Source organism: Quercus lobata, chromosome 6 (genome assembly GCF_001633185.2).
Source record: "Quercus lobata isolate SW786 chromosome 6, ValleyOak3.0 Primary Assembly, whole genome shotgun sequence".
Taxonomy (NCBI): domain Eukaryota; kingdom Viridiplantae; phylum Streptophyta; class Magnoliopsida; order Fagales; family Fagaceae; genus Quercus; species Quercus lobata.
Window position 1 is genome coordinate 50,321,808 of NC_044909.1, and position 22,363 is coordinate 50,344,170.

General features: G+C 37.2%; 3 protein-coding genes across 3 annotated transcripts; 1 reads left to right on the forward strand and 2 right to left on the reverse strand.

Annotated features, from left to right (window-relative positions):
* Positions 1-1,719: 1,719 nt before the first annotated feature.
* LOC115950881 (trafficking protein particle complex subunit 12) lies at positions 1,720-3,095 on the reverse strand. Its single transcript, XM_031068157.1, has one exon. The coding sequence runs from the start codon at positions 3,021-3,023 to the stop codon at positions 1,935-1,937; it is 1,089 nt and encodes a 362-aa protein (XP_030924017.1). The 5' UTR covers positions 3,024-3,095; the 3' UTR covers positions 1,720-1,934.
* A 4,433-nt stretch (positions 3,096-7,528) lies between these two features.
* Positions 7,529-8,170, reverse strand: LOC115950443. The gene is made up of 2 exons (XM_031067638.1): positions 8,086-8,170; positions 7,529-7,998 (listed from the first exon to the last, which is right to left on the reverse strand). Exons 1-2 carry the CDS (start codon positions 8,168-8,170, stop codon positions 7,529-7,531), a joined length of 555 nt encoding a protein of 184 aa, XP_030923498.1.
* Positions 8,171-17,286: 9,116 nt separating this feature from the next.
* Positions 17,287-21,592, forward strand: LOC115949684 (L-ascorbate oxidase-like). Its single transcript, XM_031066976.1, has 5 exons — positions 17,287-18,005; positions 18,113-18,205; positions 18,420-18,644; positions 18,734-18,913; positions 19,057-21,592. The coding sequence occupies exons 1-5, from the start codon at positions 17,745-17,747 to the stop codon at positions 20,140-20,142; spliced, it is 1,845 nt and encodes a 614-aa protein (XP_030922836.1). The 5' UTR covers positions 17,287-17,744; the 3' UTR covers positions 20,143-21,592.
* The last annotated feature ends 771 nt before the right edge of the window (positions 21,593-22,363 follow it).

The following is a 22,363-nucleotide window of genomic DNA, read 5'->3' on the forward strand; positions in this document are numbered from 1 at the left end:
TACTTGGATATATCTCTCCCCCTACATATGTGAAAAAGAACCTAAACCTCATGCATCAGAAAACTTCATCCTTTGAGTTACCAAGCACTACAAAGTCACCTTAAAGGGTCTTTTCCCGATGCAAATAGGATAAATATATCCATTTAACATCAACACCCATGGTCATGACAAAATTATAGTCTGAAATGTATGTGACATTAACTGCAATAAGGGAGAAAACAAGGACTAAAATCATGTAATTCATAGAAAACATGCCCCAACCTAGCATTGTTTACACTAGTGCCCTAAAGCTAGCAGAGAGAGACATTCTGGCACAAATCAAGCTTTCACAAATATAAGGCAACAACCTTGTAGATTCTGCTAATTTTATCGTGGCTCATTCCCTCCCAAGGAAGCTAACCTTTCGAAAAATAATTAGTGTCAAAATCCGAGTTAAGCTGTAACAGGTGTGAAACAACAGGGAGAATAGCAAGTCCTCCACATACAGCATAATGTGATTTGGTGTGAATTCAGCAGCTGCGAACCATTTAGCGTCCTCACTCATAAAACTGGGAGTAGTAGCAGCCTATGCACATTAAAAGGACATTTGTTGCTCGCATGACTGCTTAATCTCTCACACACGTCGACTTACGATTGGGTAGAATCATTAGTGGAGTTTGTAAGTGGAATTAAAATCCATTTTCACTGTGCAACGGTCATCTAAATTAGTTTTAGTTATTTTTAGGTAATTTATTAGTTTCAAGTCCCCTGTTTTGGTATATTCTATATCCTTACTTCAATACTTACATATTCACCATCCACTAACTACACTTGCATACAGCATGACGTGATTTGGTGTGAATTCAGCAGCTGGGAATCATTTAGCATCCTCGCTCATAAAGCTGGGAGCCATAGCAGCCTAAGTACATTAAAAGGTCACGCACTTGCGTGACTGCTTAATCTCTCACACACGTCGACTTACGATAGGGTAGAATCATTAGTGGAGTTAGTAAGTGTAATTAAAAATCTGTAATCACTACAGTTTCAGCCATCTAAGTTAGTTTTAGGCAGTTTTATTAGTTTCAAGTCCCCAGTTTTGGTATATCCTAATATCCTTACTTCAAGACTTGCATATCCACCATTCACTATCTACACTAATAATCTACGACAAACAAACTGTTGTACACATTGCAGCCAAGCCTGTGTTTCATGAGTGCACGAAACATATAGAAACTGACATTGACAGTCACCTTGATCGTGATAAGATACAAGGAGTGATTCGAACTTTGCATGTTTCAATTACCCACCAAGTAACCGATGTGCTAACCAAGGCCTTCCAAATTTCTAAGAATCTTATCAGCAAGATGGGGTTACAGAATTTGAACCTCCCATCTTGAGGGTGCTAAAATCCCAGTTAAACCATAACACCAACAGGTCGTATAGCAAGCCCTGAGTCCTCTACATACGGCATGTTGTGATTTGATATACATGCAGTAGCTGCAACTCCTTTAGCATCCTCATTCATAAAAATTCGCACTCGTCAACTTATGATAGGGTAGAATCGTTAGTGGAGTTAGTTAGTGTAATTGAAAATCTGTAATCACTACAGCAACAGCAATCTAAGTTAGTTTTAGTTTTAGGTAGTTTTACTAGTTTCAGGTCTCCTGTTTTCGTATATAAGCAACAGAGCTTCCATTTCTATTTCCCAAGACACAACTTCCAAGTTTTAGGCCAAAAAAGTACTCACAAGAATAAATTTTACAATCCATAACTAGCAAATTGCAATAAATTCATTACTCTTAATGCTAAATTGCGATACGACAAAACAACACCACAAAGTAAAAGATACAATGTACCATATGAAAATAGAAATCACATTAACAATAATTCTACTCCTACAATTCCACATGTACATATTTAAATAAAATGAATAACAACAATGCTTATAAACTACCTCAAATCCGAGTACACGAAGAATCGAAGTCATCAGGAGCAACACGAGCAATCCAATTACTGAGCGTGCGCTTGATATCGGAGTGATTCACATAAGCCAATTCATACATGCTACACAGATTCACCACAAGCGTTTCGTTGAGCGCCACAGTGGGAACTCTCTCGAGCGCACTCTCCAAAACCTTGATCGAATCCGGCAAGTCCCGCAGGTACATCAAGCAAATGGCTTTGTTGTTGATCGCCACCACGTCCATAGGGTCCCTCTCGATGCACTCTTCGTATTCCCTCACCGCCGACACGTAGTCCTTTCCGACCATATACACCATCGCCTTGTTCCTATTCACAAGGTTCTTCAACTCCACCGCGCTCTCCGTCTCCACCATCGACTCCACGCGATTGAACGAGCTCTTCGCGCTTTCCAAATCGCCGATTTGCATTTGGATGTAACCGAGCTTCGAGATCAAGACAGGGTTCGAAGGATCGGAGCTGAGCAAAAAGTGAATCAAATTCAAACACACTGAGAATTCCTTGTTCGTCAAGTGGTGGCCGATGATGGAGTTGATTACAAAACCCTCCCGCTTTTTCCAGATATTTCCGGAAATGCCATCCTTGAGTTCGAGTTTCGAGCGAACGAAATCGAGGAGCGCGTAGAACCGGTCGAGGCCGAGTTGGCGCTTGCCGAGCTTGATAGGGAGGAGAGCGTGGAGCCACCGGAGCGAGAAGGGGACCATGGATCCGGATCGGGTCGGGTAGATATTCGGGTAGGTTTGGTAGAGGTAGTGAGCGGCGTCGAGGTCGTCGAGGGTGTCGAGCTCGGCGGAGGCGTCGGCGAAACGGCGTAGTTTGGAGAGGGCGATGACGTGGAAGGCGAGGTACGTGAGGTGCTCGTGCGGCTTGCGGAGGAAAGAGAGGGCTCGCGCACGTGCGACCTTGTCGAGGATCGTGCGCCACGAGCCGCGGGAAGCGAGCTCGTTGAGCGAGTCGAGGTCGTGGGTTAGGTCGTTGAGGGTGGCGAACTCGTTGGTAAGTGGATCGGTTATCGTCGGGGTTTGGGGGTCCGAATGGGGCTCCGGGTCAGGGTCCGAAGCCATAGTTTTTGATATTTGCTTTTGGTGGAGACTTTTGAGACTGTAACGACGGGGAAGACTGAGAAGAGAGTGCAGAAAGATGTGTAACCGTGTAAGAGTTATGGGCCAAGCGGGTAGCCCAGCTGAGGAGTATGAAAGAAAGCCCAAATATATTTGTTTGGGCCAGGCTTCTGAAATTGGAATTTACTGATTCAAAGTTTTTTTTTTTTTTTTTTTTAATCAATTTAATGGCTCATAATTTCATAGTTGATGATAGGAAAAACTTGTAAGTAATTAAGGCAAGTGGCATCCACAACTAAAGTTTATTTTTCATATGTCTTAAATTTTGGCCATGAAAGTTGAAACGGTTTAGTTAAGTATAATTTGTTTGGATAGATGATGTTTTATGAAAAATAACTTGTTTTTTGAAAATTATATTGTAAGAGAACAAAACTCATTTTTTTATGTTTGTTTGCGATCATGAAAAAATGGGGTAGAATTCGTTTTCTAGTGTTTGCTGCACACATTATCAAATGTCCTTGTGTACAAATGATATCTCATTTGAAAATAATCAAAACAACAAAGCAACAAAGTTTTTTTTTTTGGGTACAATAAAAATTTGAGAAAATTATATAACACCAACTGTTTTGATTTGGGTAATTGGGGAAAATATTGAGTATTTTTTGGATTTTTGAATTAGCGAAACAGTGTACACTAACATCAACAGAAACAAAGATATATTTTAAAAAATTACCAAAAACGTCAATATATTTGTCTTTAAGGCAATCTAATGTGGGGTCAAGGCAGAGCGAAAATGGGGGAAAGTAGTTTGTCCCAACATGCAAGGTAGAGACAAGGTAGGACAACAACAATGTGGGGCAAAGGTGAAGCACCTATGATCTAACCCCCACACCATTACCATCCCTAAATGAGAGAGAGTGAAAGTGGAGAAAGAGATAAGGGGCAATGAGAGAGAGAGGATACCTAAGCCTCGTGACAATTAGAGAGATAGCTTACCAAGGCATGGAGTTGTAATAGAAAGGACAACTTATTTTTCAAGGAGGAAAAAAAGGTTAATCTTTCTATTAACCAAAGTTGAGGTTTCTCTTCATTTGCATTTTTCAATACTACCAAACACAGAAAATGCCCAAACAAATGTAGCATTAAAGCAAATGTAATGAAAATACCTTTCTTTTAAAAGGTTTACTTAAGTATTTGGGGGAAAAATAAAAAGAACTTTTTAATGGGAAAGTTTTGTGATCCAAGCATACCAAATTGAAGTTTTTCATGCAACCTTTCCAACAAATCCTTATTTATGCCAATCTGTGGACACTTTTATTATTATTTATTATTATGATTCAATAGGGATTAAACTATACTCAAACTTTTGACACTTTTTTGTTTTTAAATTTGGCCTTTAGCATTTTTTCATTGTTTTTGCGATATATTACTCTTTGAGTCTGATTTGGGTCTATGAGTAGTCAATTTAAAGAGAAGTTAGTTATTATTGATATGAGCATAAACCCATCCCAATCAAACAGTCAGATTTTTTTATGTCAAATCAATGTCAAACCCAGGTTAAGCACAGTCAAATTTGGAGAAAGCTTTTGGTCAACAAATGGCATTTTGGGCATTTTGATTATTGAACCACAAAATTGGTTAGTCTGACATCCAATCAAGACAAATTAGGTTAATATTGACATTCCTATTTTCTTAATGTAAAAAATATAATTTTTTGAATTTAAATTGGGATTTTTACTTGTAGATTTCAGTTAGCTTAACTAGTAAAGTCTCTGATGGTTGAATAAGAGATCTGGAGTTCAATCTTCACTTACACTAAAAACCAATTGATGTCTTGGTCTGATGATAAAAAGCTATTATAAGAAGCGGATGTCATAGGTTGAAACTCTCTAAAAAAAAAATTGGAATTATTACTTACAAAATGAAGGTAGACAAAATATGGTTTAAACAATTTACATGAAAGCAAAGGAAATATGCCATTGACTTTCTTCTTGGTAAGTTTTTCTCATCAAGAAAGAATTTAAAATAAGCGAAGATCCTTTTAAAGAAAATCACAAATATAAATTCAAAGAAAGTAGAAATATGTCTTAAGATTGTTAAAAATATTGCACAGACTTTACTTTTGTGTTTCTATAAACAAGAATAACAAATTGAACAAATATGTATAATGCATAAATAATCAAGAACAATTAAATATACATACAAACCAAATTAATACATAACAATGAATGCAAATTTGATAAAAGGATAGTCTTTGACACTATCTCCTTATGCTTATGACAAATTTTGTCTCTCACACTATTTCTTTAGTGGTGCTTTGAGACTCATAGATATTTGTCTCCTAAAATACAATGATCACAACTGTAAGGATTAGGATTAGAATTAGAACCTCAACCCAGCAAGAATAGTGGATGTCAGCCTAATAAGCCCAAAACAATAAATTTGATAGAAAATGGGTTTTACCAAGAAGTTACTTAGCAAATTTAATGCGGGCCTCAATGAATAGGATCCAAACTAACATGAATAAACGTGCAAATTGGTCGAAATATCACTTCTCGGTCAAGTCTAAGGATGGGATGTTCTTATATTAATCAAGCTTTTTTCTAGAATACAAGTATTTCTCCCCTTTCTCAGATTACATGCCCCATTTTTATGGTGGTTATTTCCTTATATAGTCCCTCCCTTCTATATCTCAGCCCTCCACCTGTTGATTCTTTAAGAAATCCCTTGGATACTTGTTCCATCAGGACCTTCTGGAAGCTTTGTGAGGAATTGTGAGCTGGGATGGCACTGTTCAGGTGTCATTTCTTTATAAATACAGTCAGTTCATTTGATGCAGTACATTTAATGTGGTGGTGACAATCTCCTTCCCAGATATTTATATTTTGTTATTAGCTCAGTTCTACTACTTCCTTGAAACTTATATTTCCAAAATGGTTTACTTCCTAAAGCTCTCCTAAGTGGCTCAGCTCCTGAGGAACCTCAGTTGCCTCGTTACTCTCCTATTTTCTCCTCAACCTATTGACTTAGGTTTATACGAACCCTTTAACCATCTTCGGATGTCTGCTCATCCTCGAGTATGGCCCATAATCAAATAAATGTGCTTGGTCTGTTGTCCTCACAACAACAAACAGAAGAAACATAGTAATCTAAATACTCCTCAAAAAAGCTTTGTATCTTTCTCTCTTTGGCTTTATGATTGTATATATAAATGAGAAAAAAAGCTAATCGAATAAAATGAGGGGCTCATTATTTACAAACACACTTGCACCATTCAAAAAATGTGCAACTTGAATAGACACATTGTTCTAGAATAAAAAGTATTGCATAGTAAATTGACACAAAAATAGAGAAATACAAAATATTTAATAATATTGAATGACCCAAACAGATCCACACCCACGATTATATACACTTACAAAATGTTCAATTTCTTTCTTATGTGAGACTCCAGGAGTTTATCTCTTAAACCATGTTCAAGTGAGCATTGTAAGGTTCTGCTTGGTTGGAGGTGGAATAGGGAGGAAAGAAAAGAAACGAGGAAAAATATGAAAGAAAATAAGTGGAAGGGATGTTTGGTTGGAAGGGGAAGGGGAGGGGAAGAGAAAATGATGAGGCCCAGTTGTTTGTTTGTTTTTTTTTTTTTTTTTTTTTTTTTTTTTTTTTTTTTTTGAGTGCACCAAAACTCAATCTCTCCAAAATTGAGAGAAAATAGGAGTGAATATGGGGTGCACATTTTTTTGACTAAAATGCACACCCCAATGATAACGCTTCTGCTTCTTCTTTTCATGTTTCCGACAATTCTTTAATTTTTCCCCTGCCAATGCGTTGACAACATTTCTATTGTTAACTAGTTGTTTTGCTTTTCTTCTTTATGGTAGTGGATACTTCTGATTGATAAGTTAGTTTATTTGAAATACATTAAATTGGACCGATGTGAGTTATTGTTCTAAAAACTATTGTCACTTAAACAATTGATCTCATGAATGCTAAACACATTAACTCCCAATCTTTAGAAGAATATGAACTCAAACGTCAAAATGTAGGTTATCAATATTAATAGAACACATTATTTTAATATTCTAATTTCTAATCATGATGGGAATAACTTGCAGCCTTAGTCTCCAATGTGTACGTAAATGCTTTTTTGATCTTATTTAGAGAATAGAAAACTAGAATGTTTTTTGTTTATGAGAAATGCTAACGGATGCCTTAGGGCAACAGTTAACAATCTATTTAAAAAAAAAATTGATGGGAAAAGAAAAAAAAAAGTAATTAATGTTTTGACAGTTTTTTCATTTCCCATAAAAGTTGTGTCAAAACTTTCTTAAAATAAATTGTTAACCATTACCTTAAGAGTACTTGTTAGCATGACCCAATAATTTCTTTGTTAGACTCTCTTAACCAAGCCTCCCAAACAAAAGGGGGAAGACAGAATTTTTTTTTTTTTTTTTTTGAGAAACCAGACTTCAAGTCTGGGACTTTATTGAAGAAACAAAAACATGAACTTAATGAACATCAAAGTCGACTAAAGCAGCAATGTCCAAAGGCAAAGTATCCGGCCAAACATGACAGCCTACAATGGATGCAGCCTTCTTTGCGAGAGCATCCGCTACTAAGTTACCAGAGCGGATTACATGATTAAATTGTATTGAAGAAAATTTAGGCAGCAAGCACAAAATATCATCCACAATATTACCAAAGGAGGACAGTAAGGAACGTCCTTGGGTGATCGCAGCAATGATTATGACTGAATCACCTTCAATTATCACTTGTTGGAGCTCACATTCAGCAGCAAATTGGACTGCTCTAAGGCATGCCAGAGCCTCCATATCAGCTACAAATGAAGCTAGCGAAGTGTGCGTTGACATAGCACCAAGGGAGACGCCACGCCAGTCACGTACAATAACACCAAGTCTAGCTGAGTTCGAGTGATTAAACATGGCAGCATCAAAGTTTACTTTCACAAAGCCTGGTTCTGGAGGGCGCCATTGATGTTGAGCAGAAGGTCAAGGGCGAGGAATCATTGAGATTTGACTAGCCATGAAATCCTAGAGCAGAGCACCTACGACAGTACTGATATTTGAGAGGGGCTGAGCTGGACGACCAAAATGGAGAGCATTCCGTCTATTCCATAAGCACCATGTCATAGTTGCGAACATCTCCGTTCTCAGTTCATCGCGAACCTGCATAAATTTGTTAATTAAATCACAAAAATTCAGGGGAGGGGGGGCTATCATGGTCTGAAACCATTGGAAGGGCTGCCAAACAGGAGCAATGTGGCAGCAAAAACAGAGTGCATGAAGGGAGTCTTCCGGAACATCCTTGCATAGATCACAGAGGTCCGAATCTATTATATGCCTTCGCTTCAGATTGCTCTTGGTGGGCAGAGCATTATTACAAACTCTCCAGATAAAATGTTTAATCTTATTGGGTACCTGCAACTTCCAAATCCCTTTCCAGAAACTTCGCTGATAATCTTGGTTGGAAGAGCTTGCACGATCAGTTGAGGACGGGGCAGCCAACAACTTGTAAGCACTACTAGTGCTGAACTCTCTGGATGGAGTACAAGACTAAGAGACACGGTCAGAAGGTTTCCTGTGACTAAGTGGAATACCCAGAACTAACGAAGCTACATAGGGCAAAAACAACCGGTTTACCTCCTCAGATTTCCACATACTCAAATCTGGATTGATGAGGGAGCTAACCCTCGCTTCTGCCATGACAGGAGGGAGGGGGGAAAGAATTAATCTACTAGGTTTCACCGGCAACCACTTATCTTCTTTGATCCGGACAGATTGGCCATCCCCAATACGCCAAACCATACCCTTTCTAATGACATCCCTAGCACTAAGGATGCTCTTCCATGCATAGGAGCCAGAGTTGGATTCCTTGGCATCAAGAATAGATCAATTAGGAAAAAATCGAGCCTTAAAAACTCTGAAGCAAAGGGACTCTGAATTTTGTATCATGCGCCAGACTTGTTTAGCAAGGAGGGCTTCATTAAACTTCTCAATTTCTTTAAAGCCCATATCGCCCACTTCTTTAGCTTCACATAACCTCTCCCAGTTAACCCAGTGCACCTTCTTTGCGGCATCATTGTAGCCCCACCAAAATTTCCGAATGAGGACTTCTAACTCTTTAATCAAACATTTAGGGAGCTTGAAGCAACTCATTGTGTAAGTAGGAATGACTTGAATGACAGTTTTAATGAGGACTTCTCTTCCAGCTATGGATAGTAACTTTTCCTTCCACCCTTGTATTTTCTTCCACACCCTCTCCTTAAGGTAAATAAAGCTCCTTTTTTTCCCCCGACCCACTAATGCTGGCAGCCCTAAATATTTTTCATATTGTCTAATCACCGGAACTCCCAAGAGTTGTTGGATACAAGATTGGGTTTGATGATGGGTATTAGAATTGAAGAAAATGTTCATCTTTTCTCTATTGATTTTTTGACCCGTTCCCCTCTCATAAGTAGCCAAAATATCCAGGACTCTCTGACATTCGACCTCAATAGCACGGCAAAAGAGGACACTATCATCTGCAAAAAATAAGTGAGTAACCCGAGGACCATATCTACTAATAGCCACTCCCTTAATACTCCCCTCTACCTCTGCTTTTTGCAATAAACCTTGTAAGCCCATGGCACACAAGAGAAACAAATACGGTGATAAAGGATCACCTTGGAGAAGGCCCCTCGAAGGTTTGATGCTACCAACCAGTTGCCCATTAAGCAGAATAGAATAAGACACAGACTTCAGGCATGACATAATAATTCTTCTCATCCTCTCTTCAAGCCCCAGATATTGCATAATTGCCTCCGAGAATCCCCACTCCACTTGGTCATAAGCTTTACTCATATCCAGCTTAAGAGCCATGAATCCCATCTTTCCTTTTGTCTTCCTCTTCAAATAATGGAGGGTCTCAAAAGCCATAAGAATGCTATCAGAAATCAATCGACCCGATAGGAAAGCACTTTGAGAATTTGGCACAGCATTAGCTAAAAACTTTTTCAAACGATTAGCCACTACTTTCGCAATAAGTTTGTAAATAACATTACATAGGCTAATGGGCCTGAAATCAGAAACCTTCTTAGGGTTTTTAATTTTGGGGATGAGAGTGATGAAGGTAGTATTTAAGGATTCTGGGACAATACCTGAGTTTAAGGCTCGAAGTACCACTGCAGTCACATCTTCACCTACAATATGCCAGAAGGACTTATAGAAAATATGAGACATACCATCAGGACCAGGAGCCGTTAGAGCCATTGAATTGAGAGCTTCTTTGACCTCACATGCTTGGAAGTCACTATCTACGTGATCTCTATCATCCTCTCCTGCCACCCTTTGAATACTACTGAGGATATTACTAAAATCACTCGGATTTGAACTGGTGAAGATTTGTTCAAAATAACCCTCCACCACTTTGCCCATACCATCCTCATCTTCAACCCAAGCTCCAGTCTCATCTTCTAATCCTGCAATCAGGTTCCGCCGATTTCTTTGATTGGCTCTGCAATGAAAATACTTTGTGTTCCTGTCCCCTTCCTTAAGCCACCTATTTCTTGATCTTTGCTTCCACATACATTCCTCTTTTGCTTGTAAATTCTGAATATCATCTCGTAAGGCTTGGATTCTAAGTGTAGATCACATTCCAAGTATCCCTTTAAAAAAAAAAAAAAAAAAATTAACGAATCAAAAAACTTTTAAATCTAGCTTACAAACACTTGTTTATTTATTTTTTTCTAGTTTATTTAAAGTTTTGAATTTATACTTGTAAGGACGCGATTCGTGGCGGACCGTAACAGTGTCGGGTTCACACGTAAAAATGCCCCTAACAATATCATTTGTAGAGCGTGGGTTTGGAAGGCTAGGCCCAGGTTGACAGGCGGTGGGTTTTTCGCGGTGTTCGTACAAGTTTAAGTTTTCCTTCACCCCTGGAGTCTTTCTCCTGGAGGTGGGCTGGGAGGCTCTGGTTTTTAGCCATTTTTCCCAACCTCCTCTTTAGGTTACTTGTTTTTCCTTTTATATTTGCCTGCGTTCATTGTCCTTCGTCCACGTATAGGGTCAACCTTTCCAAGATTGATACTTGTCCCATCAGCCCATATTCAAAGTCGTTGGGGGTGGTTGTAAAAGCCAAAGAATGCGGCTCTGTCAGGTTCAGAGCATTGAATAGCAGTAAGGGCAGCTTTCCCTGGATATTTTAGATCTTTCTTCCTAGTTTCAGTCCTATACCGTTTTTACCCTTCTTTCAGGGGGGACTTTGGGTCTGCCGAGGACTGAGCTGTCCTCGGCAGTATCCCAAGGCTATTTTGTCGAGCTTGGGCCATAGCCCTCCTTGGCTTGAGCCTTCGGATTCTCTCCAGGTAGATGGGTCTGGCCCATAAATCATTTGGGCCCCACAATAGCCCCTTAAAACCCGGCTGTCCAACCTCTTGGTTGGAAAGGGGGGTTTTGGTGATGCCGATCCTCTTCCCACGGCCCAATCAATTTGGCCTATTAATAATGCTGGCGGTTCTTCATCTGTCCAAGAAATGCGCCGGTCTATGAGACAGTTTTTGATTTCGCGCTTGATGCGCTCTTACCGTTTGGGTTTCCCAAAACGTGCTTTTAATGACCGCTATTTACGAGACTACTTTAATTCGGCGGTTTGTTTTGATGGGGTGGAGAAACGGAACCGGCATGTTTGTGTTGGCAGATTCCTTTGGAGATCTGAACCTATTAAATGTCTCCCGCTCCACCCTCTGTATAAGAAGGAAAGGAGAAGGTTATTGTTTTTGTAAAGAATTCCTTCTCATCCTTCTGAGATTTGAAATACTTGGCCTCCCCTAGGGTTCATTTTGCCCACTGGTTCACAAACTAAATCTTGATACACTTTATCATAACAACGAGTGATGCAGAAGCCAAACCCCTCCCATAAACGCCATGTTCCAGTAAAGCTCATTATGGCTCGATCGGGACAGGGATGGCGAAGACTCAAAATCAACCTCACCCTTCTTTCAGTCAAAATCCGAAGCAGGAACTTGTCACGTCAAACTTTCGGCGTGACTGAGTCGAGAACACCTATCATCAGTACCAACCGCTCTCCTATGAGCATACCTAGTATGGCTCCAGTGTGTTGGGAGTCAAGATCGAGGCAGGGACTAAATGTCTCTACTTCTTTCTCTCTTCCTTCACTAGTGCTATCCTCCGTCTCCCTTTCTTAGTCTTCCCAGCACCAGTTCTATCCTGGTGCTTTCACTTCTCCCTCTTTTGCTTCTTTTTCTTTCTTTTCATCTCTTCTCTCTTCTTCTCCTCCTTCTTTACTCATGTCCTCCATCTTCTTCATTGATTTCTTCCTTACTATTTCCTTATCTTTCATTTTTTTTTTCCAAAGAAGGTTCTTATCGTAATATGAGCAATATTGAGGCAGAGATTGGAGAGACTTTGAAGACGAGTTTAAAAGACGCCTGCCAGTTTACTTATCTGTACTACGGATGTAATTGTTGCTTAGGCAGTTCTCATTTTGTATAGGCTCGTTTGAGCCCTCCTTTGTACGTTGTAATAATTTTTCGTATTAATAAAAATTGTTGTTGTTTTATTTCGCATGTTTTGTCTCTATGCCTTTTCTTTTCTTTTTTTTTCTTTTTTTAAATTCACAAACGCTGCTCGGCACAATAATATAACATCTAAATCAATGACGAATAAGACCAAAATGCTTGATAATAAAAAGATGTCGCCATAACTTTAATAAAAACGCTTGGCACAATAAGGTCGACCAGTGAAAAGTAATACTTACCCCATGCTAGCCGAGGAGTAAAACGAAAGTTTGATGCCGTGTGAGGAATAACCATTTGAAGATATCTCACCCACCAAATGAACAGCCTTCTTATACGACTAAATGCTGGGGCGTTTCACCACCTTCCTCACAACTTTATTGGTCTTAACCTTTTTATGGTGACCTGTTTAAGCCGTGGATGAAGTGACCTGACATTTTTATCAAGTAACCCATCTTACAAAATTCAAACCTTTCCTTGTCTAAGTATTTGGTTTCCCCATTGGCCTGGGTCCGAGGACCATGCAAGGCCTTGGTTCTGTCCAAAACTTGTGATTTTTTCGTTTTTGTACTTGGTTTCCCCATAGGCTTGAGTCCGAGGACCATGCAAGGCCTTGGTTCTGCCCAAAACTTGTGATTTTTTCTTTTTCGTACTTGGTTTCCCCATAGGCTTGAGTCCGAGGACCATGCAAGGCCTTGGTTCTGTCCAAAACTTGTGATTTTTTCGTTTTTGTACTTGGTTTCCCCATAGGCTTGAGTCTGAGGACCATACAAGGCCTTGGTTCTGTCCAAAACTTGTGATTTTTTCATTTTTGTACTTGGTTTCCCCATAGGCTTGAATCCGAGGACCATGCAAGGCCTTGGTTCTGTCCAAAACTTAGTTTTCTCTTTGTGTGGAATCTTGGCTTTATGGGAGTTAGCTCCTCAACCAAGCCCCTAAAGTTTATCCATACGATTAATGCTATCAAGTACCTAGTTTGCTCTTTACGGGGGACCTTGGCTTTAAGGGCGTTAGCTCCTCAGCCGAGCCCCTAGTCAAGAAACGTAGCCCCTAGCAGAACTTTATACTAGAACTCTATAACCAACGGTTAGAAATAACGAAGAAACTCTATCGACCCACATCCTATACCTACACACAAGCCTTCCCCATAGACGGCACCAATTGTAAGGACGTGATTCGTGGCGGACCGTAACAGTGTCGGGTTCGCACGTAAAAACGCCCCTAACAATATCATTTGTAGAGCGTGGGTTTGGAAGGCTAGGCCCAGGTTGACAGGCGGTGGGTTTTTCGCGGTGTTCGTACAAGTTTAAGTTTTCCTTCACCCCTGGAGTCTTTCTCCTGGAGGTGGGCTGGGAGGCTCTGGTTTTTAGCCATTTTTCCCAACCTCCTCTTTAGGTTACTTGTTTTTCCTTTTATATTTGCCTGCGTTCATTGTCCTTCGTCCACGTATAGGGTCAACCTTTCCAAGATTGATACTTGTCCCATCAGCCCATATTCAAAGTCGTTGGGGGTGGTTGTAAAAGCCAAAGAATGCGGCTCTGTCAGGTTCAGAGCATTGAATGGCAGTAAGGGCAGCTTTCCCTGGATATTTTAGATCTTTCTTCATAGTTTCAGTCCTATACCGTTTTTACCCTTCTTTTAGGGGGGACTTTGGGTCTGCCGAGGACTGAGCTGTCCTCGGCGGTATCCCAAGACTATTTTGTCGAGCTTGGACCATAGTCCTCCTCGGCTTGGGCCTTCGGATTCTCCCCGGGTAGATGGGCCTGGCCCATAAATCATTTGGGCCCCACAATACTCTTGATTTATTTAAGAGAAAATTTAACGGATGCACTAAGAGTATTTGTTAATAGATTATTTTTAGAAACTTTTTATGTGAAAAGAAAAAAATAACTAACTTTATGAAAACTTTTTATATTTTTCATGAAAATAATATTAAAATTTTCCCAAAATGATGTATTTATATTTCCTATGAAAGTGATACTAAAATTTTTCCTAAAATAGTTTATTAACAAATATTCTAAAATGCCATTAAGCAGACAGACCTGAGATGAGACAACATGGTTTCTTAGAATTTGAAATTCTGACCAAGAAAAGCTAACTTCGTATAATAATAGGACTATAATGATAATCAAACCGCGTTGATTACCTTTTTTATTTTTTATTTGTCAAGGCGCTAGAAGGAAATAGCTTGGAAAGTTCTTTTACGTACTTAATCACACTTTTTTATAATACAACATTGTGATGTTCTTGAATTCCTCTGCCTTGACTAATGGCACTGCCCAATATTCTATTCTACTTCTCCACTAAAGGATCATTGGAATTAAATTTCTTTGTCAAATTAAGTTGTCAAAATAAACCCTATCTATTTCATCTCGGGCTTCTACTATTAAAATTAAAGCATTCACTGAAATACCAGCATCTACAATTATTTTGATTATATCTAGTGGGTACTTCCCAAGCTTAAAAAATAAATTTTTTGTATGGTTTTTGTCGCTTTTATGATGATGTTCCAATAATAATAATAATAATAATGTGTTCATATATGCCTATGAAACTCCATGCTGATTAATAGATAAAGAGGAATTATATTTCTTTTTAACATTAGAATATGGCATTTTCATGTTTTCTTCTCTAGTAAAATGTAAGTTAAAGTGCCTAAATGTGCCTTTTGGTAGTAATTTCAGCTATTTGATTGTCGAAGATGCGATGTCATCATCAAGCAATGCATCTCTGCCAAACAAACAAAAATGCAAACGAATTTTTCGGCATTAATTTGACATTAGTGTCAAAATCAACATGAATTTGAGATTAAGAATGTCGAAATTTCCACTATTTGTTCCAAATAACTTAATGGTGCATGGTGTACCAAAAACTTTGAATAATACACATCATTCTGGTATTAAATTCAGCTATTTGATTGTCGAGGATGCTATGTCATGGCCATGCAATGCATCTCTGCAAATAAAAATGCAAACAAATTTTTCGGCATTAATTTGGCATTAGTACTGTCAAAATCAACATGAAGTCGAAATTTCCATTGTTTCTTCCAAATAATGGTACATGGTGCACCACAAACTTTAAAAGATACTACTATAATTTTAGCATAATTTGAATGTATATAGGTCCTACTGGTGCTTGACAAAAAATTATAAGACTGAGATAGATTTATCCAAAACGACAGAGTCTTTTACGACTTCTGACCAAAATAATTAAGAAACCTCCTGTCCTTGTTTGTGTGTAATTTTCAGAAATTTATACCGACTAACCATTAGCATTGCGGACCAGCTCAACGGTCAAGAAAAAGAAAGAAGAAATTTTAAGGGCACATACTTTTCTTCATTCTGGAACCTTAAGCTTGTCTTGGCATTCTTCACTTACAATATTAACTCTAAAGATTAATCTATGTTACATTTTTCATAATTATTGAAATAATTTGTTGTGTATTATTATTATATAAATTCATTATTAACATTATTTTTATTATGCACTAATAGTAATACTGTCATAGGTGAATTTTGAAAATTATATTCTGTCTCTACACTTACTGACTCTAAAAAGAATTCACATTAAACTTTGTTCCGTATCATATATTCATCAAGTCTGAAATATTATAAAGAGCACATGTAAGCCTGGTCGGAGAACTTTCAACATCTGCAATTTGTTTCTTAATAAAAAAATATATAAAAAAGTGAACGTGATTAAGTACGTAAAAGAACTTTCCAAGCTATTTCCTTCTAGCGCGTTGACAAAATAAAAAATAAAAAAAAGGTAATCAACGCGGTTTGATTATCATTATAGTCCTATTATTATACGACGTTAGCTTTTCTTGGTCAGAATTTCAAATTCTAAGAAACCATGTTGTCTCATCTCATGTCTATCTGCTTAATGGTATTTTAGAATATTTGTTAATAAACTATTTTAGAAAAATTTTAGTATCACTTTCATAGAAAATATAAATATATTATTTTGGGAAAATTTTAATATTATTTTCATGAAAAATATAAATTTTTTTCATAAAGTTAGTTATTTTTTTCTTTTCACATAAAAAGTTTCTAAAAATAATCTATTAACAAATACTCTTAGTGCATCCGTTAAATTTTCTCTTAAATAAATCAAGAGGATAAATTCAAAACTTTAAATAAACTAGAAAAAATAAATAAATAAACAGGTGTTTGTAAGGTAGATTTAAAAGTTTTTTAATTCGTTAAATTTTTTTTTTTTTTTAAGGGATACTTGGAATGTGATCTACACTTGAAAGTCTTCAATTAGTTCACCCACAACACTATCACTATCAGTCCATTGTTTTTTATTTTATTTAAATTAGAATAGTCTAATTAAAAATTGATGTCACTTCTTTACTCTATATATATATATATATATATATATATACACACGACAAAGTTTCTTTTCAAACAAACTCCTCTTATATCTTTTAAGTAGTAGGTGTGGATTTTTTAAACCTAATTATTAGATTACATTTTCTTTATGTTCTTAATATATATGTTAAATTTTGTAATTGAATGTTAATTTTTATTCGATTAATAAATTTATTTTTTATGCATAAATTTATATTACAAAACTTGAAATTTAAACATTTGATTGATGATAATAGCTATTAATCTTTTATTCTAATGAAATTTTACAAACATAGAGAATATACTAAAAACATGTTATCTAACTGATAGATTTTTATAATTCACATCTAATAAAAAAAATTTAAAAGGTTTCTTTTCAAAATAAAAAAATAAAAATAATCTTTGGAAAGTTTTGAAAGATTGGCGTTGATTGCTCAACAACCCCGAGAAAATATCACATCAACAGATGTTCCGGAGTTAATAATACAATGAATTTCACATAAATGTACGAGGGAATTTCACTGTTTTGAAATTTCAACGGTCTCAATAGGCAGAAGTGTACTTTAGCCCCACGGCTTTAGAATTTTTCCGGTCTCAAACTCTCAGTTGACAAAAAGTACTGATTCTAAACGAAATAATTGTCAAAGCTTGGAAAATGTATTATATATAATATTATAGTATGTATATATATATTGACAGAAATTAATAATTCCAATCAAACAAAATCATTCATCAAAGCAATTGCTAATTGGCGCATTTGACCCTACCGATTTGAGCTTCTAAACTCGTACACTTTGGCTAAGCTCCCATTGGAGCATTTAACAATACAGAAGTATGTTTTTGAAGCTGCTGGCTTTGTGTTTGTTCGCATTTCTCATATATGCTCCCATTGCTGAGGCCAGAATTCGACGTTACAAATGGGAGGTAAAGTATGAGTACAAGTCTCCTGACTGTTATAAGAAGCTGGTCACTACAATCAATGGCAAATCACCAGGACCCACAATCTTGGCCCAGGAAGGTGATACAGTCATTGTTGAGGTTACAAACAAACTATTATTAGAAAACCTTGCAATTCATTGGCATGGAATCAGACAGGTAGAATTTTAAGTTTCCATATTTTCCTACTTGAACCAACTTTATATCTAAACTGATGTATTCATTTATTATTGTGTACGTGTATTCATCTGCTTAATTTGTTGTAGATTGGAACACCTTGGAGTGATGGAACAGAAGGGGTGACTCAATGTCCAGTACTACCTGGGGACACCTTCAAATATGAGTTCAAGGTTGATAGGGTATGTGTTAGTTCTTAGTAGCCGAAAGGCTAAAATCTCTGCAATGGTCTCTCTTTCCAGTTTGTGTGTTTTTTTTTTTAATGTCCGCCTTGTTATAACAACAATAATAACCGAGTCTTAGTCTCAAAATTAGTGAAGATCAGATTATAAGTTGCATGTTTGTACTTCGTTCAGTTGTATCATAATTTATAAAGTATGTTTTGCTTATGTGTAGGCTGGAACTTATCTGTACCATGCACATGCACACGCACACTATGGAATGCAAAGAGAATCAGGGTTATATGGATCAATCCGTGTATCAGTTCCTGATAATTTTACAGAACCATTTGCCTATGATTATGATCGGAGCATCATCCTTACTGATTGGTACCACAAAAGCACTTATGAACAAGCCACTGGATTGTCCTCCAATCCTTTCGTCTGGGTTGGGGAGCCTCAGGTAAATGGCACTACATGTACCATATGTAATTAGGATTATATTTTGCTGTTATTCTTTGTCTAATAGTTATTACTTCTATCTATTTTCAGTCACTTCTGATTCAAGGAAAAGGAAGATTCAACTGCTCTAGTGCATCCCTCACAGCCGACACTTGTAATACATCAAATCCAGAATGCTCTCCTTATGCAATAACCGTAATCCCAGGAAAAACATACAGACTAAGGGTTGCTAGCTTGACTGCTCTATCAGCCCTTAGTTTTCAATTGGAGGTAACCTTTATGAGCACCTTCACCTTCAAATCAATTACAACTACTACAGATTTTTCTACAAACCATGATGTTTTTTAAGTGTGACATGCATACATATGGTTTTGCAACCCGCTGATGATGTGTCCAATTTTGTTTTTGAGCAGGGTCATAATATGACTGTGGTAGAAGCAGATGGACACTATGTAGAGCCATTTGTAGTGAAAAACCTGTTCATATACTCTGGAGAGACATACTCTGTGATTATAAAAGCCGATCAAGACCCTTCAAGAAATTATTGGATGACAACAGATGTGGTTGGTCGGCCTCCTACTACCACACAAGGCTTGGGCTTTCTCAATTACTATCCAAACCATCCAAGGCGATCTCCTCCCACAGTTCCACCAACTGGTCCTATTTGGAATGACACAGCACCCCGATTGGCTCAAAGTCTAGCCATTAGGGCTCACCATGATTTCATTGTGACCCTGCCCACAACCTCAGATAGAGCCATTGTGTTCCTAAACACACAAAATCGCATTAATGGCTATGTGCACTGGTCCGTAAATAATGTCTCTTTCACCCTTCCTCACACACCATACCTTATTGCTCTAAAGAAGAAGTTACACCATGTGTTCAGTCAAACCCCACCACCTGAAGGATATGACTTAGTAAACTATGACATTTACAACGTGTCCAAGAACCCAAATGCTACAACAAGCAATGCCATTTACCGGCTAGGCTTCAATACCACGGTTGATATTATACTACAAAATGCAAACACTATGACTGTTAACAATAGTGAGACACATCCATGGCATCTCCACGGGCACGATTTTTGGGTACTGGGCTATGGAGAAGGCCAATTTGACAAGAACAAAGACCCAAAGAATTACAATTTGGTGAATCCAATCATGAAGAATACAGTGCCTCTTCATCCCTATGGTTGGACTGCTCTTAGATTCAAGGCTGATAACCCAGGTGCCTGGCTTTTCCATTGCCATATCGAGGCTCATTTCTACTTGGGCATGGGAGTGGTGTTTGAAGAAGGAATAGACAAGGTGGGGGAATTGCCTTCTTCTATTATGGGCTGTGGTCGAGCCGGAGGTCCCCCAGTTCTCTATTCCCCTCCTTCCCACATAGGAAAACATGTGATGGGTGCTGCTCCGAGAGTTTATGGTGGTGAATATGTTTCACTTAATAAAGGTCCAGTCCCACCTTCAGCCCCTAACCCAATCACACATGGGCCTTGATGCCATTGACAATTATCTGCCCAATGCTTTTGATTAGAAAAACAACACCTATATATATTTCATTATTCCCTGTAACGTTTCATTTTATGATCTGGGAAAAAAATGTTATATGTTATTTCTCTAGTCTCTTTCAATCGTGGCAGCCAAGCGCAGTAAACCTTGGCTGCTTGACCATGGCAAGCCTTATTGGCTTCCAGGCACCATGCGCGCTCCAAATTATAGCTGTCTAGGCTACAGCCCATGACTTTCCACTCACAAAACGCTTATTGGCACTTTGGCAGCAAGTTTTAGTGCATATCCACTTTCAACTATTTGTCCAAAAGCATTGTTCCCATCTTGTAAAGATTCAGAGCTATGATCAAATAAAAACAAAAACAAAAGATATGCACATGGGTGCATCTCACGAATACCGCAACTCATGGCTGTCTAACCGGAACCGAAGACCAACATATTGATGATATCATGCATGATCTAACCATGTAAATTTTTTTTTTTTGGCAAGCCATAATTAATCAAAATAAAGATTAAAAATACCAAATCATCATATTTTTGCAGTTCACCAGTTGTTCAGAAAAAAAATAAAATAAAATAAAATAAAATTTGGGGTGGTATAAATTATTAACATGTGTAACTCAAAATGCAAAGGTTTTTTTTGTTTAGTTCTTATTTCATTTATTTACATACAACTCTAAACTCTTGCATTCATTATGGTTCATATATATAGAAAAGCAACTCTTGCTTTTCTAATTGTTTGGGATTCACAAATGTATTATTTGTTCAATAAAGAAAATCTCCTCTCTCTCTCTCTCATCAATATGTGTACATGCACATATTGATTAATTTATTATTCATTTATTATATTATTGAAATTAACAAATCAAATTCATCATCACCTGAATTTGTAAACTTTTTGTATTAAAATTTTTAGTATTTTTAGAATTTTTCATACAAAAAATGAAAAATTAGCATTTATTTATGATGTTTTTCAAGAGGTATCAACAACATTAATTATCGCGTCAATTTGTAGGTTTTTTTTTTTTTTTTTACAAAATAGAATTCTACTCTAACCTAATCTAAGTGTATATGTGTATGAAGCTTCCTTCTGGAGACTTAAACCCCGACCATTGCCCCCCCACACTCCACAAGCACTTATACTTGTGGAGTGACCATCGCACCAAGAATGTGTGGTGGTAATTTGTAGGTATTTTGTAAGGATTTGACTTATCTCCAATACTTTTTAAGTTGAAAATCTCTTTTTGTTTTAAATACATAATAGCAAGTGGTAGTTGATTTTAATCTCCATCTTCTATTTGGTTAGTGGGTAATATGACAGTTTCTCATTAAAACAGAAGGAGATTTTAGTTAAAAAAATATCGGAAGTAAACTAAACCTATTTTGTAATAAAATTTGGTAATAATTTTAGGGAAATATTCACATATGTATGTACCACCTCTGTAACACAAAAACAATACATTTTAATATTCAAAACTTAAACCAAGTATTATCATTAAAATCTCATGATAGGATACTTCATCACCCTTAGAAAAATGCAGAGGATTCTTATCAAGAGTACTTACAGATAATATCCGTCATTAGGCTGAATGGTAACCTCAAAGTTCATCAAGTCATCCTTGCCACTAGGAAAAGATATGACACAAGATTTTGTTAGGTTCAATTCACTGATATCTACACAATGAAAAACACAAAAACTTTATTAAAAAAAAAAAAAAAAAACTCTACTATTTAGCAGTGAATCAAATATATAGTTTTATGTTTGAGTTTATGAGTCAAATACCAAGTTAAGCTAGGGAGATTCCAAAAAGCTTTTCTAACAAAGTCTTAAAATAAAAAATAAGTTGGGCATGCTGGTACATCAACCAAATTTTAATGGAATGAAATACCTCATAGCAAATGCTCAGGTACCTTGAGGGAAACAATTAACCTATGATATTATGGTGATTAAAATAAAAAATAAAAAAGGACTCATAACCTTTGTGAAGATGTAATTCCCCTGCACTTTGCTTCTTGACGGGTGTCTTTCCATTAGCATTTTCTGCGAGTTCCCTTTGCTTTTCCTATCATGTTAGCATAATAGGAATTGCAAAATCCTTATCTCCCATTTAAAAAGATAAAAATCACATATTTAGGATCTCACTTATGAATAGATTTGATCACATGAAGTACGTGTGGTAATAATGGTATTTTAAAAATAATTGACAAT